At 38.7% G+C, this 13,642-nt stretch overlaps 2 protein-coding genes and 1 non-coding gene across 3 annotated transcripts; all 3 read left to right on the top strand.

Moving 5' to 3' along the window:
* Positions 1 to 356: 356 nt before the first annotated feature.
* On the top strand, positions 357 to 428 carry TRNAW-CCA. Its single transcript has one exon. It is a non-coding gene; the product is annotated as a tRNA-Trp (tRNA).
* Positions 429 to 686: 258 nt separating this feature from the next.
* On the top strand, positions 687 to 1,984 carry LOC122644600 (pentatricopeptide repeat-containing protein At1g61870, mitochondrial-like). Its single transcript, XM_043837980.1, has one exon. The coding sequence runs from the start codon at positions 702 to 704 to the stop codon at positions 1,896 to 1,898; it is 1,197 nt and encodes a 398-aa protein (XP_043693915.1). The 5' UTR covers positions 687 to 701; the 3' UTR covers positions 1,899 to 1,984.
* Positions 1,985 to 7,085: 5,101 nt separating this feature from the next.
* LOC122645858 (aminomethyltransferase, mitochondrial-like) lies at positions 7,086 to 13,229 on the top strand. The gene is made up of 4 exons (XM_043839249.1): positions 7,086 to 7,254; positions 7,858 to 8,429; positions 9,191 to 9,309; positions 12,546 to 13,229. The coding sequence occupies exons 2-4, from the start codon at positions 7,872 to 7,874 to the stop codon at positions 13,102 to 13,104; spliced, it is 1,236 nt and encodes a 411-aa protein (XP_043695184.1). The 5' UTR covers positions 7,086 to 7,254; positions 7,858 to 7,871; the 3' UTR covers positions 13,105 to 13,229.
* Positions 13,230 to 13,642: the final 413 nt, after the last annotated feature.

The raw sequence follows: 13,642 nt of genomic DNA, 5'->3' as shown, positions 1-13,642 counted from the left end.
CGTATTATTCGGAATAGTTCGGTTCGACTGAATTAAATAACTAGGCACATGAGTGCTATTACACTGCACGATGCGTACAGCAGCATCCCCAATACTAGGAAATTTTCCGCATTGACCATCCAATGAACCATGAAGTCATGGACTAAGGACTATGTCTAGGAACGCCGCCCCAGTTGACCCTTATTAGAAACCCACTGTGAATATGTCAAACAAAATTATTTTACATTGAAACCCATAAATTGGAGAAATGAAAAGCAGAAATTATGTTTTCGGAAAAAACAAAAATTATCTTACAGTCACATCATAAGTTAGTATTTTTAGGAGTACAAGTTTTTATTATTATGTATATACCTATCGGATCCGTGGCGCAATGGTAGCGCGTCTGACTCCAGATCAGAAGGTTGCGTGTTCGATTCACGTCGGGTTCAAAACCCTTGGTCCGATCAGTTTTTTGTTTTTGTACAATCGGGACCCACATGATCTAAGTTCTAACTAAAGTTATAAACCCCTAGGGTTTTCCCGTCTCTGTCTCTACTCTCTGCAACTCGTTATTTATCTTCAATGGTATTCTGAAGCAGCCATTTTTTATTCTTCTTTATTGATTTCTTCAGAGTTTCTATTGAATGTTATTATGGACATCGTTCAAAACCCAAGCTTCTCTGCATGAACGCCAACATCCACAACCACTGAATCTGAAATTCATGGCCTCTGCATTTCGTTTACGCCTCAACAATTTGCTCCACCATCGTTATTTCTCATCGATCCTTAGCCCGGACTCAACTCCTCTCACCAGCAAACAAAAAACTCGAGCAGCTTTAGGGCTCCTGAAATCTGAGAAAAATCCTGAACGTATACTCGACATATGCCGTGCTGCTTCTCTCACCCCTGAAGTCCACCTTGATCGTGTTGCTTTCTCCCTTGCGGTTTCCAAACTCTCCGAATCTAAATCCTTTGAGTTTATCCGCTCCTATCTTGATGAACTAAAATCCCGCCCTGACCTCCAAAACGAGCGTTTCATGGCCCATGCCATTGTCCTCTACGGCCAATCTGGGATGCTTGATCATGCTATTCGTACCTTCAAGGAAATGGACGAACTGGGTTTCCCTCGCTCAGCCAAAACCCTCAATGCCCTCTTGTTTGCTTGCATTCTCGCAAAAAAGTATGAAGAGGTAAGTCGAATTTTCATGGAATTCCCCAAAACTTATGGAATTAAGCCAAATTTATATACATATAATACCGTTATTAAAGCTTTCTGTGAGTCGGGTTCATCTAGTTCGGCTTACTCGATTTTAGCTGAGATGGATCGGAAAGGTTGTAAGCCGAATACTATTACTTTTGGGATTTTGCTTGCGGGGTTTTATAAAGAGGAGAAGTTTGAAGACGTTGGGAAAGTGTTGGAATTGATGAAGAAACACGATATTCGTCCTAGTGTTAGTACTAATAATGTTAGGATTGAAAGTCTCTGCAAATTGAAGAAATCTGCTGAGGCTAAGGCGTTGTTTGAAGGTATGTTATCAAGGGGCATGAAGCCTAATTCTGTTACTTATTGCCATCTCATTCATGGGTTTTGTAAGGAGGGGGATTTAGAGGAAGCGAAGAGTCTATTTAATGATATGCCGAGGACGGGGTGTGTCCCAGATAGTGATTGTTACTTTACTTTGGTTCACTACCTCTGCCAAGGCAAGGACTTTGATGCTGCATTAAAGGTGTGTAAAGAAAGCATGGAGAAGGATTGGGTCCCAAACTTCACGACCATGAAGACACTTGTGAATGGGCTTGTGAGCATTTCAAAGGTTGAAGAGGCACGGGAACTTGTTGGCCAATTGAAGGAGAGATTCGCTAAGACTGCTGACTTGTGGACGGAAGTTGAAGAAAGTTTGCCTTCGTTGGGAAGTTAACTTGGTAAGAGGTGAACATTTGGCCAAGGTTGTATAAAAATGGCAGATCTCGAGAAAATATTTCATTGTATTTTCACTTGTTTCTTCCATTACAAAGATATTTTTGGCATCTACATTGCATTAAGTTACTGAGGCATGATGTTGTTTTGGTTGGATAGCTGTTTCAGATTAATGTCATGTTGCTTTCTTTTTCTCCTTCTACCTTTATGATGTTAAAATCTCTGTATTGTTAATAAGCCATCTCAGATTGTCATGTCTTGTTGCCACCTTAATTGCCAGGAGCTTCTGTATTTCTCTGTCTCCATTTCTGTGGAGTTTTCTGATATTTTCTACACTGACGTTTTGCAAAGGTGAAATTATGTTGTAGGCTTCTAAGTTTGTGTATTAGTCTGTCACTTTTTGTTCAGTTAGAATTTCCAAAGTCACATTGCCTTGTACTTGTGATAGAGATACTAACTCGGTTGGGAAAAGTCTTCTCAAGCTTAAATTGTAAATGCACTGTGATTTGGTTTCAGTAACATAACAATCAATTTTACATTTGCACCAGTGACTCTTTCCGACACACAAGTCAACCCCACCTTTGGAATTCTGCCTACTTTTTATTCCTCGTGTATACTGGGTTTCTCATTTGGGAATCTTCCCCCCCCTTTTGAGCCTTTTGTCCTTAATAACATTTTGTACTTCTAGTAAAGGATATACTTTACTTCAAGCAACTTCGTTCTCTGCAAGTACTATGACATGCTTTAGTTGACTAATAAAAAAGAGCATACCCAGTGCATGAGGCTCCCGCCAATGCGGGGTCTGGGGAGCGTCATAATGTACGCAGCCTTACCCCACTTCGCGAAGAGGCTGTTTCCCGACTTGAACCTACGACCACTAGGTTGCAATGGAGCAATTTTACCGTTGTGCTGAGGTCCGCTCTCTGCTTTAGTTGACTGATAATGTATCTATTTAACATGGCTTTCTTAGCGTGGAACTTTGATTGGCATAAGTTTCTCAATTTTCAGTAAATAATGTATATGTGTGATTTAGGTTGTGAGTGTAGGATATAGAATTGGTTTTCGGTGTACCAAAGACCTTGCATCTGGGTCCATCAGTGACTTAAGTTGGAGCTTTCTTTTGCTACCTATGAGCTGAGTTTAATGCTTAGATTAAGCATCACAGGCTTTATTTGTAGCCCATCACGTCGATCCTGATATCATTTACCTTATTGATGTTTTCCATGACTATATATTTCTTAGACAGGCGAGCAAAACAGCTGTTTTTCTGTCCAATCATACCTTCTTCTATCGCATTGATCTCATATTCAATTCCTGGGTATTGTTTATTTTAAGCCTTCCACAGTCACACTCTTAATATTTAGATAGTCTCTATACCAAACAATTCAATATCCCTTCTTACAGGTAGTTGGATGTATAGTGTGTCTATTGAAACAGTATGTCTGCATATTTTGGTGTGCACATCTGTGAATTGTAGGTCTGTTCTGATTACTAATTCTAATATTCCATTATTTGTTGTGTTTATTAATCCCAAACATCATCTGTGCTTGTTTTGATGTTGAAGTCTACAGATTGTAAGTCTGTTCTGATTTCTAATAGTTGTTTACTAATCCCATTAAGTTGTTTTCAGTCCTATACAGGCTTTCTTCACTCTAGTTGTCTGCATGATTCCGACTCCTCTGAATGAACCAGGGACGGGTCTTGTATTGTGGTAGTATATTAGTGTTCAACAGACATCTTCGATAAAGAGTTGTATATTTGGAAAGAAATCTTATTTTATTATTTTTAAGGTAACTATGAAATTTTATAGTCTTCCTCAATGAAGATAGCTGTAATACCATAGTGGTTTTGCAATGTGATCCTTGTTTATACTCTTCCCCCCTCCCCTCCCAAAAACATAATTTGGGAAGGTTGTCCATCCATTTGGAAAACCTTCAAAACATGGAGGACATTTCTGAGACTAGTAGTTATATTTGAAGAAATGATAACTTGTGCTAGAATAGACAAAAATTGGGTATCAATAAATGATAACTTGCACTAGAATCAAAGGCACACTGAGTTGTTTTGTTTGGGGGGGGGGGGGAGAGAGAGAGAGAAAGAGAAAGAGAGGCATAAGAGCAGAAAAAAAAAATTATAATCTTATCTAAGTGGTTGTCTTTTGGGGGAGGGGGTAATGGTAATTATTGCACACATTATGAATGTGTCCAAAGTCCGTTTTCACCATTGCTGAGTGTCAAGTGAGACTTTATATCTTTTTGGCACAGGGACACAAGTTTCTGTTTTCTTATTACATATTGAGGAAGGAAGATGGGCATAAAATAACAAACAGGGGCATGTCATATCTTGATGTCATCTGTGTTTTCAGGCTTTGCATTTAGCCACTTAGCTGGCTAGTGTGGGGTGGGAGTGTAGACTGTAGAGGGGTTAATTTCTCAAAAGGTTAAAGTTTATGGAGTTGACAGTTGAACTTACTATTGAGGGAGCTACATTAGTATCAGTGGGTGGATCTTTACCAATGAATTGTTACATCTGGTAATCAATGTCAGAAATAATATGATCCATTGCAGTTTTTGGTCTTTATGTAGTTGAAAGAAATATTAAGGTTAAACTTGGTTAAAGTTTTGATAAACAAAATGGTATATAGATTGCTCCCTTTTTCTTTCAACTGGAAGGTTGGCCTTCCACCTCTGCATATAAGTAAATGGGAAGATCCTTCATTTTGTATATTCGGATTCCAGATTAGCCACATGGCTGTCCAAGATTTAATTCCAATTAGAACAGTTGGAATGATTGAAATGTTGTTTCAGTACATGAAGCATCCTCTATGGAACTGACTCTAGATTGATCATGTTATTCAAAGTATAAAGTCTAGCACATTTAATGATAGACTACAGCATCTGATTTACTGCGTCGATTCCCTAATCCTGCTCATTGTTTGACTTATTGAGTTATTGTTAACAGAGAGTATGTTTTCTTGAATGTTTTGTTTGACTGGATTGAATATATTTGTCTGTGGGGTACTACTGTATCCACTGATTGTTGGTCATGAATTGATGGAAATGTTGGGAGAGGGTTATGGGTAAAGTGTTTCTGAAGTGAAACATAGCCATTATAAATTCTGTCCAGGCCCTTGTCTATGACATGAACTTAGCCTCCTATAATTCCAAAATTTTAGCTCAGTTGAGTTGTTGTCATTCAAACATATAGGTTTCTTACCTGGAAACAGGTGCTGGGAAAAGTAACATACAGTGCAAATATTTCTATATATTGTGTTTCATACAAAGATGGTTGTTTCATGTCTTGTTAACACCTGAGAGTGATCTGGATTATTTAACCTAAGCTACTAATAATCCTACAGTTTAATTTAACTTGTATTGTTAGCAGTGAGCTTGTGAGAACACAATGGTTTCTCACATGGAAACATTTGCTGAAAAAAAGTAGGCTGTATTGCATTGCAAAATTTTCTAGATATTCTGTTTAATGATAGCCGGTTTGTTGCATGCTAATCATTTCATCGCAAAGGGGGTCTTTAGAACCCGGTAGGGGTGTGCCTAAAATGAAACCGGACTGGTGAAACGGACTGAAGCTGGCTAGTATTGGTTTTGGTTTTTAGAAACCGGAAAAAGAATGAAACCAATTGGACTGATCGAAATCAATTGGAGTCATTGGACCCAAACTGGACAAAAAAAAGTTAAAGATTTTCTTTTTTTACATTGTTTTTTCCCTACATTTAAAAAAAAAATAAAATTGGGAGATGGTTTTTACTTATTGGATGACCTTAGTCATGCACTATGTAAAGGTGGGGGCCCAAGAACTTTCTATTGGTTGGCACCTAAATTAATTTATTTATACATACATTATATGAATTTGTGTGCATTTTGTTCTAACAAAAATGATGAACTAAGAAGTTGTAATCTTGGAGATGAGTTTCTTGCTCAGGGGTATGTGGCTAGACAGTTGGGTCTAGCGAAGTCCAGTGAAGGTTGCGAGTTTGACCATCTTACCCTCCACCCAAAGTGGTAATGTTGTAGCTGTAATAATAAGTGTGGTCTGGTGGGTCCCTTGTTGATCCTTTGTAATCCTTGGTGGGTCTTAGTCTGTCGCGTGGGTTTTAGTCTGGTCTTCAGTGTGGAGGTTAGCACTGGAAAAAGAAAAAAGAGAGAGAGAAGTTGTAACCTTCTTTCGATTGCCCTGATCTTGAGATACACTATTTATTGTTGATGAAGAAATCCCAGCGAAAAGCTATAAAGAATTTGGTGTACGTGTTTTACTAATAAAGTTGTTGCACGAATAAATTAATGGGAGAAAAAAATGCTACCTAGATGTGTGCGGTGTGCTGCCCTGCCCATGCATCCAGATATAAGGGTGTGTAAAATGATAGCCGCACCTCCATGGAAAGTTGGAAATCCCAGTGTGCGATGGTCATTTCACGCACTCTTATGTCTGGGTGCAGGGGTATCGCACCGCATGTGCCCAGGAAACTTTCTCTTTCCGTACAATTATGTATCGATATGTTTGAATATTAATTAACTAGTAGAGCCTAATTATCAACCATGGTTTGCTGTATCAACTGACCCAACATCAATACCTGACCAATATCATATCGGTGGTATCAGAATAGAGACGGTAAAACAATTAGTAAAACCTAGGTATCGGTCTTTTGAGTGGCACAACGACCTAATACATCCTATTGCTATCAGCCCTGAGACTGATAACAACATCAATACCGATGGTGATGCCAATGCTGATACCAATGTCAATCACGATTTGAAGAATCGGTGTTGGATTGGTCAATTCATATCGGTATCGGTAGCCGATCCAATACTGATGGATCAGCATGGACAAGGGTAAAAGTGAAACTAAAAAAAACAAGGGTAAACCTGATCGATCGGTCCGATCCAGACTGATGCGGATCAGTATCGGTTGATACCGACACTGAGTACTAAAACCCTGATACCAATACCTAAGTCCATGTCATTAACCCGTCTGAATCTCGTCGTTTACAGGACTCAAGGCCTTGAACAAATCCAATGGATATAGAGAGACTGAGAGAGAGAGAGAGAGAGAGAGAGAGAGAGAGAGATGGTCACCACACCACTCACCAACGATGGGGTGTCCTGTCTCGATTTGGCGGAGGACAACCTCTACCACCCACTAAATCACACCAGCAATATTACAAAAACTACTAAGAATGTATTAATATTGAGCAACCCAACCTCGAAGGCTATAATTTTCCTTTCCTTTTCACTCGTCACTCATCACCAATTCTCTATGCAGTGAATGATGATGCTCGTTTGAGCTCTTATCTCTCCTCCAATCTGTCTGGCTTAGTTCTGCGGGAAGAAGAGAAAATCTCAGTAAGTTCTTTCTTCTTCTTCTTGATTAGCTCTTATCTCTCCTCCATTCTCTTGACCTGCATTTCTCTTTTTCAGTAATCTGGTGAACAGATTCTGGTAATTTATATAAAAAAATATTCCCCGACTGGTTAGAGACTCGTGATTGATTGGCTTCTGTCAGCATTTCATTATTTCTTGTAATATTCGTTTGGAGGTCATCTCATTTATCTCCGTCTCTCTGCCTTTTGTTACATCCATATTATTGTATTGCTAACCTTATGAGTCTAGAGATTTGTGTTATCTATACGTTGTCAATGATTTTCACTCTCTAGCATAGAGTATAGACATCTCTGTTTGATTGTTCTATTCAGAGCTTTAGAGGTGAAATTCTGAAACCCACTTAAAGATCACCCTCATCATCAGTTTTCTTGTCGTCTATTCCTTGAAAGATTTGTGTTGTTACTGTATCTGGGTTATCCGCAAAATCCTCTGTATGTCTAAACATTTTAATGTTACTATACGTTTCTCACTTGTGCTTCTCTGTTCTCCAGAGATTCGGTTGGAAATTACTAACTCACATGTCTCTGAAATTCTCTTAATCTGTTTCATTCTATGATGTCTCAGGTCTTATCTGCAATATGAGAGGAGGCCTATGGCAACTTGGGCAATCCATCACACGCCGCCTTGGTCAGGCCGATAAAAAGGCTGTAGCACGTCGATGTTTTGCTTCTGAATCTGAGCTCAAGAAAACTGTTCTGTACGACTTCCATGTCGCCAATGGTGGGAAGATGGTGCCCTTTGCCGGATGGAGCATGCCAATCCAGTATAAGGACTCAATTATGGACTCCACTCTGAATTGCAGGGAGAATGGTAGCCTCTTTGATGTCTCCCACATGTGTGGGCTTAGTCTTAAGGGAAAGGACTGTATACCATTCCTTGAGAAGCTTGTCATTGCTGATGTTGCTGGCCTTGCCCCTGGGACCGGAACTCTCACTGTCTTTACAAATGAGCAAGGAGGGGCAATTGATGATTCGGTGGTCACTAAGGTGAAGGATGATCACATATACCTGGTTGTGAATGCAGGTTGTAGGGATAAGGATCTTGCACACATTGAGGAGCACATGAAGGCATTCAAAGCCAAGGGTGGAGAGGTCTCATGGCATATACATGATGAGAGATCTCTTCTGGCTCTCCAGGTCTATCACTAGTTTCCTTTTCCTGCTTCTTTTTAATTACATGGATGTTGGTTCATGACTAATATTTTGCCACAATCTTTATTTTTGAAGTTTCTGCTTTTCTTGGCTTTCAGAGCCAGCGTAGAGCCTGTTTTGGTGTCATTTACTTGTATTTGTGAACATTTTTTTAAAGAATCTGAATGGTGTTGTATTGTTTCAATATGAGCCCATGTCAGATTTCTGTGAGTTCCATTGCATTTGGGTTAAAATTCCGAGATTTCCCTTTTTCCCATTTTAGTTTTGTTGATCTTTTGAAATTTCCTTTTGGTTTGTTTTTATGAAAGGGTGTTTACTTCCAAATATCAATTTGACAATCTCCTTGCTGGTCGGGCATGGATTCTTCAACCATAATCAGGCTGCTCAAGCGTCTGAGGCTGATTCTCATTAAACATTGCTGCAACTTCTTAACTACTTTACACCGGGTGCTTGTCCTTTTTATGTTCTGCTTGGTGCTTTTTTGCATTTCCTTTTTCTGTTACCTTTTCTCTTCCCCAGTGACTGAAATTTATAATAAAAGAAACAATAAGTTAAAAATATTAGGTTATAAAGCAGTCTGTGCACAGTTGAGATCTACTTATATCTTGGCTTATAAGTTGTCAATCAGTACAAAAGGGATGGCCAACAATTTTACATTGGTCAATCTTAGCACTTCTTCTCTGTTCAGTTTTATAGCCTTCTGAAGAGGTTTCAATCTAGCATTTTTATGTATGAATCTGGTGTAGGGTCCTCTTGCTGCACCAGTTCTTCAGCATTTGACAAAAGATGATTTGAACAAGGTGTACTTTGGGGAATTCCAAATGTTGGATATCAATGGGGTGCACTGCTTTCTCACTAGAACTGGGTATGTTGCTTTCCTGGTTCATTATTGCTACCTTCTGAATTATAATTAATGATGCATGTTGAAAAGCCCCAAGTGACTATTTGATGTTTTAGACCGAGTTCCCCACCCCCTCATGGGGACTGCTGTTCTTGAATCAGTACATCCTCTCACCCCCCCCCCCCCCCAAAGTTGATGTTCACTGCTTTAATTAAATGATTAAATTCTCGGCCTTTGAGTTAATGCAGCCTTCCTTTGATCACTTGATTGGTTTGTTTTTGATAGGGAGAAAGGCCCAAGAACCAACTGATACCAAATAGGCAAATACGGATAAAATTTAGATTCACTTCCATCAAACACATTAACAGGATCTTGTCATTGGGAAGTTCCTAACACCTTGAATAAGTGAGAGTGCCTCAGCTTGTTAAGAGTAGCAATAAGAAGCTAGTTGTCCCTAGAAAGCTTTGATGAGAAGAGGTTAATAACAAGACTGATGCCTGATTTCCCTTTGTCATTGGAATTGACACCTCAAAGAAAAAACCCACACTTAATGCAAACACAAAGAGAATGATTAGTTTCTCCACTGACTTAGAAAAATGGGTATTTGGAGGATTATGGAAAAGAAGGAATGAACGCTAATAATGCCCAAAATATAATTTTTTCCCTTAATCCCATCAGAAGAATTTTTGTACTCGTATTATGATGCAGGTTCATCCTAGAAATTGGCTTATTTATTTAGAAATAGGCCTAGGGTTGGGTTATATACATGTTGGGCCTTTGTTCCCAAGGGTTTTCTATGTATTAGGTCACTTTAATGAGCCTAAACTAGGGGTACATAGGTTGCATACAGGATTAGCCTAATACTTAGCTTATTTTTATGTTTTTTTAATTGAACCAGTTCAGATTGGTTGCATCCAATTGATTCAATTTAAGTGATCATGTGACTTGGTTAAGTGGTCATGTGATATAAGTTGGGCTGGATTAGGACTCTATAAGTCCAGCCATGTTTTGAATCTATTTCCTTTAGTATTCTAGTTTCCTAGTCAGTTTAAGTTACCTAATAGGTTAGAGATAGGGTTAGGCCATTCCTTTTTAGTGTCTAAGTCTATTTTTGAGTCTTCTATATAAGTTTGTAAAGGAGGCCAGCATTGAATACGAATTTGATCAATAAAAATTAGCTTTATGCTTGCTGCCATTGCTGCTACTCTTTGTGAGTGTATATCATTGTGGATCTCAAGGTGGATAGGGTGGGTGGACTCCTGCGACTCTTTGCGTCTGTTCAGTACCGGGAGGTTTTTCTTCTTCTTCAATCGAGCTTCTTCAAGCTACTGCTACTGCCTTTGAAGGAGATTAAACCAGTAAGTAATCTTAGTTTCCTACATATATCATTCCCCTCTTCATTGTCTAACCTCCATCAAACCCTAATTTCCATTAAACCTGCAACTCCTACCTTAACTAGGACTCCCTCATAACTTCAGATCTGTCCATCAATTTCAAACCAAACTTCTAACCTATATCCCCCACACCTCTCCCCACACTCGATCCAAGATCCAGCTCATAACTCCCACTCTATCCCCTCCATTAAACCCAAAACCTGCAACTCAATTCTATCTAGAATTGCAGAATTTTAAAACCTTCCCAAATCCTATTATTTATATGCCATAAAAGCACCCTAGACCTGCACATTAAAACTCCATAAACCCCATTGTCATTGTCCAACCCTAACCCTAGTTTTGCCCTAAATTACTAAACCCTAACCCAATCGGCCAGCCCTTGTGTGTGACCCCATTACCCCGGCTCCTAGTGGGATTACTCCTACCTAGGACTACATTATATTATCTTGAAAGGCACCTAAAAACAATTACACTGTGCATATCTGATTATGTCAATTCTGCAATGAAGGAAAACAATAAAAGAAGCAAGGAAATTAGATTCCACAAAACTTAGGTTTACAATAACAGGAGTAGGTATAGGAAAGATCGGAGATATTTGAAGGCAATAGGTTTATCGGAAAAAAAGAAAAAAAGAAAAAAAAAAGGGCAATAGGTTAGGGTTTAAAGTAAAAGACTGTTTGGAAGTTGAAGACTAGTAGCACATCCAGCGATTCAGCACTAGTATTAGGTTTGTAAGTAGTGAAACTAGGGTTCTATACAAGGAAATTTGGGTTTTTGGATAGGTTTTGAATTAGCACTGATGGAAGAAGTACATAGAAACTAAAAGTGAATGAATACCATGAAAAATAACTGCGAAAGAGGTGTTAGACATTTAGTTTTACTCTGAGTTCTCTAGTTCTTTTTTGAATCCCCAAGTTACTGATAAATTGTGACAACTATAACCCAAGATAGCATGTAGCAAAAAAAAAAAAACACAGCTTTATTTCTCTTGAACTTCTCAGATAGAGAAACATGAATCCTCCCCCCAAAAATGAGGCTTTAACATACTTTTATTTTGACTTCAAGATGCAAATAGGAAAAATAAGCTTAGGGCGTAGATACCCACTTATACATAAACAAAACTAAGCAGAAAATATATCTGATCAACATCTAAACAAATTGCAACCAACCCAATATGAACCACACTTGGACCATGAGACAAAATTACTGAGATCCATCACTAAAATTAAAGATGACTTAAAATTAAATTAGACTACCAGTTAACCACACCAAAGCCATTGCCCCCGGGTCGAACATGCCCCGTAAGCAAAGCATGATGGATTGGACGTGTTGATGAACCTAAGTAGTTCCATGAGCCAATCAACCCCGGTTGGTCATGCCTTGCATCATGGCTCTTGGAGCAAGTCAAGTTCCTCAGGTTGTATTTTCCCTTAGGAATTAGGAGGTGTTGGCGGAAGCGGTACCACATCAAAATATTCCGATTCAATACAATGGATTGAATGTCAAGCAGTATAGGGCATTCAAATCAAAATCTCAAATAGGGTTTAGGCCTATCTCTTTAGTGCCGCATGCAAAGCGCCTCCAACAATTCACAACAATTCATTACATGCAGCATTTATAGCTTCACTCTGAAAAGTTCTGGTAAATCTTTATGAATTTTTATATAACGTGAATGAACTTGTTATTTATGTTGTCTATACAAACTTACCCATCTTTGGCTTACCAACACGGAATTCATTTATCATGCTTTAGAAGCTGTACTTCCTATTCCAATTGTTTACCTTTACAAGCATGGTTGTTGGAGAAGATAAGAGTCATCATAAGTTCATTTTTCTTTTTTCAATATATATCTCCATGGGCATTCAGGTATACAGGTGAAGATGGGTTTGAAATTTCTGTACCTTCAGAGCATGCTGTAGATCTTGCAAAGGCAATCTTGGAGAAATCTGAAGGAAAAATAAGGTTAACAGGGTTAGGTGCTCGGGACAGTCTGCGGCTTGAAGCTGGTCTATGTTTATATGGAAATGATATGGAACAGCATATAACACCTGTAGAAGCAGGACTTTCATGGGCCATAGGGAAAAGAAGAAGAGCAGAAGGTGGTTTCTTAGGTGCTGATGTGATCCTAAAACAGCTTGAAGAGGGTCCAACAATCAGACGTGTTGGCCTTGTCTCACCAGGCCCTCCTCCAAGGAGCCACAGTGAGATTGTTAATGATAAGGGTGAAGGCCTTGGGGAGGTGACTAGTGGAGGATTCAGTCCATGCCTAAAAAAGAATGTAGCAATGGGGTATGTGAAATCTGGATCACATAAGCCAGGGACTAAAGTTAAGATTGTGATTCGAGGGAAATCTTATGATGGAGCTGTCACTAAAATGTCATTTGTGCCTACAAAGTACTACAAGCCACCTAGCCCGCCAAAATAATGAATTTCTGCCCTTAGTTTTTTCTTCTTTGCTTCCTTTGACATGTTCTGATGGAATGCAATGCTGTAATTAAGACTAAATCTTTTTCTCTTCCAAAAATTTGAATGGAATTAAGACCACTTTTTTTTTTATATCCAAGTAGTTTTTAAAAGATACAATAATGTCATCTTCAGGTTATGATGCATCACAGTACATGATAAACAGAGTGCAGCTTGCTTTACAGTTTGTACAGAACCATGGATATTAGTATATGAATCAAACTCATACAGAGCCAATTTGATATCATAACGAGTATTAAACAAATCTCTTGGCCAATTTTTTTAATTATTTTCATTAATCCAGTTCACAAGCCCTTCAGAATCTAGCTCTCTATCCCCATTGTGTTACTCTTTGCCACCAGAGCTAATCCCTTTAGTCACCTATAAATGTTAATAATCTTTTTTTCCTTTCTATGATTCTAACACTTGTTACGGTCATGGACTTTGTATATAAACAAATTCCATGCAAAGTGACAGGACAGACTGTCAACTTACTTTAT

This window comes from Telopea speciosissima, chromosome 11 (assembly GCF_018873765.1).
Source record: "Telopea speciosissima isolate NSW1024214 ecotype Mountain lineage chromosome 11, Tspe_v1, whole genome shotgun sequence".
NCBI classification, from domain to species: Eukaryota; Viridiplantae; Streptophyta; class Magnoliopsida; order Proteales; family Proteaceae; genus Telopea; species Telopea speciosissima.
Note: the sequence above shows the minus strand (reverse complement) of the source record. Positions and strands in the feature narration are given on the sequence as shown.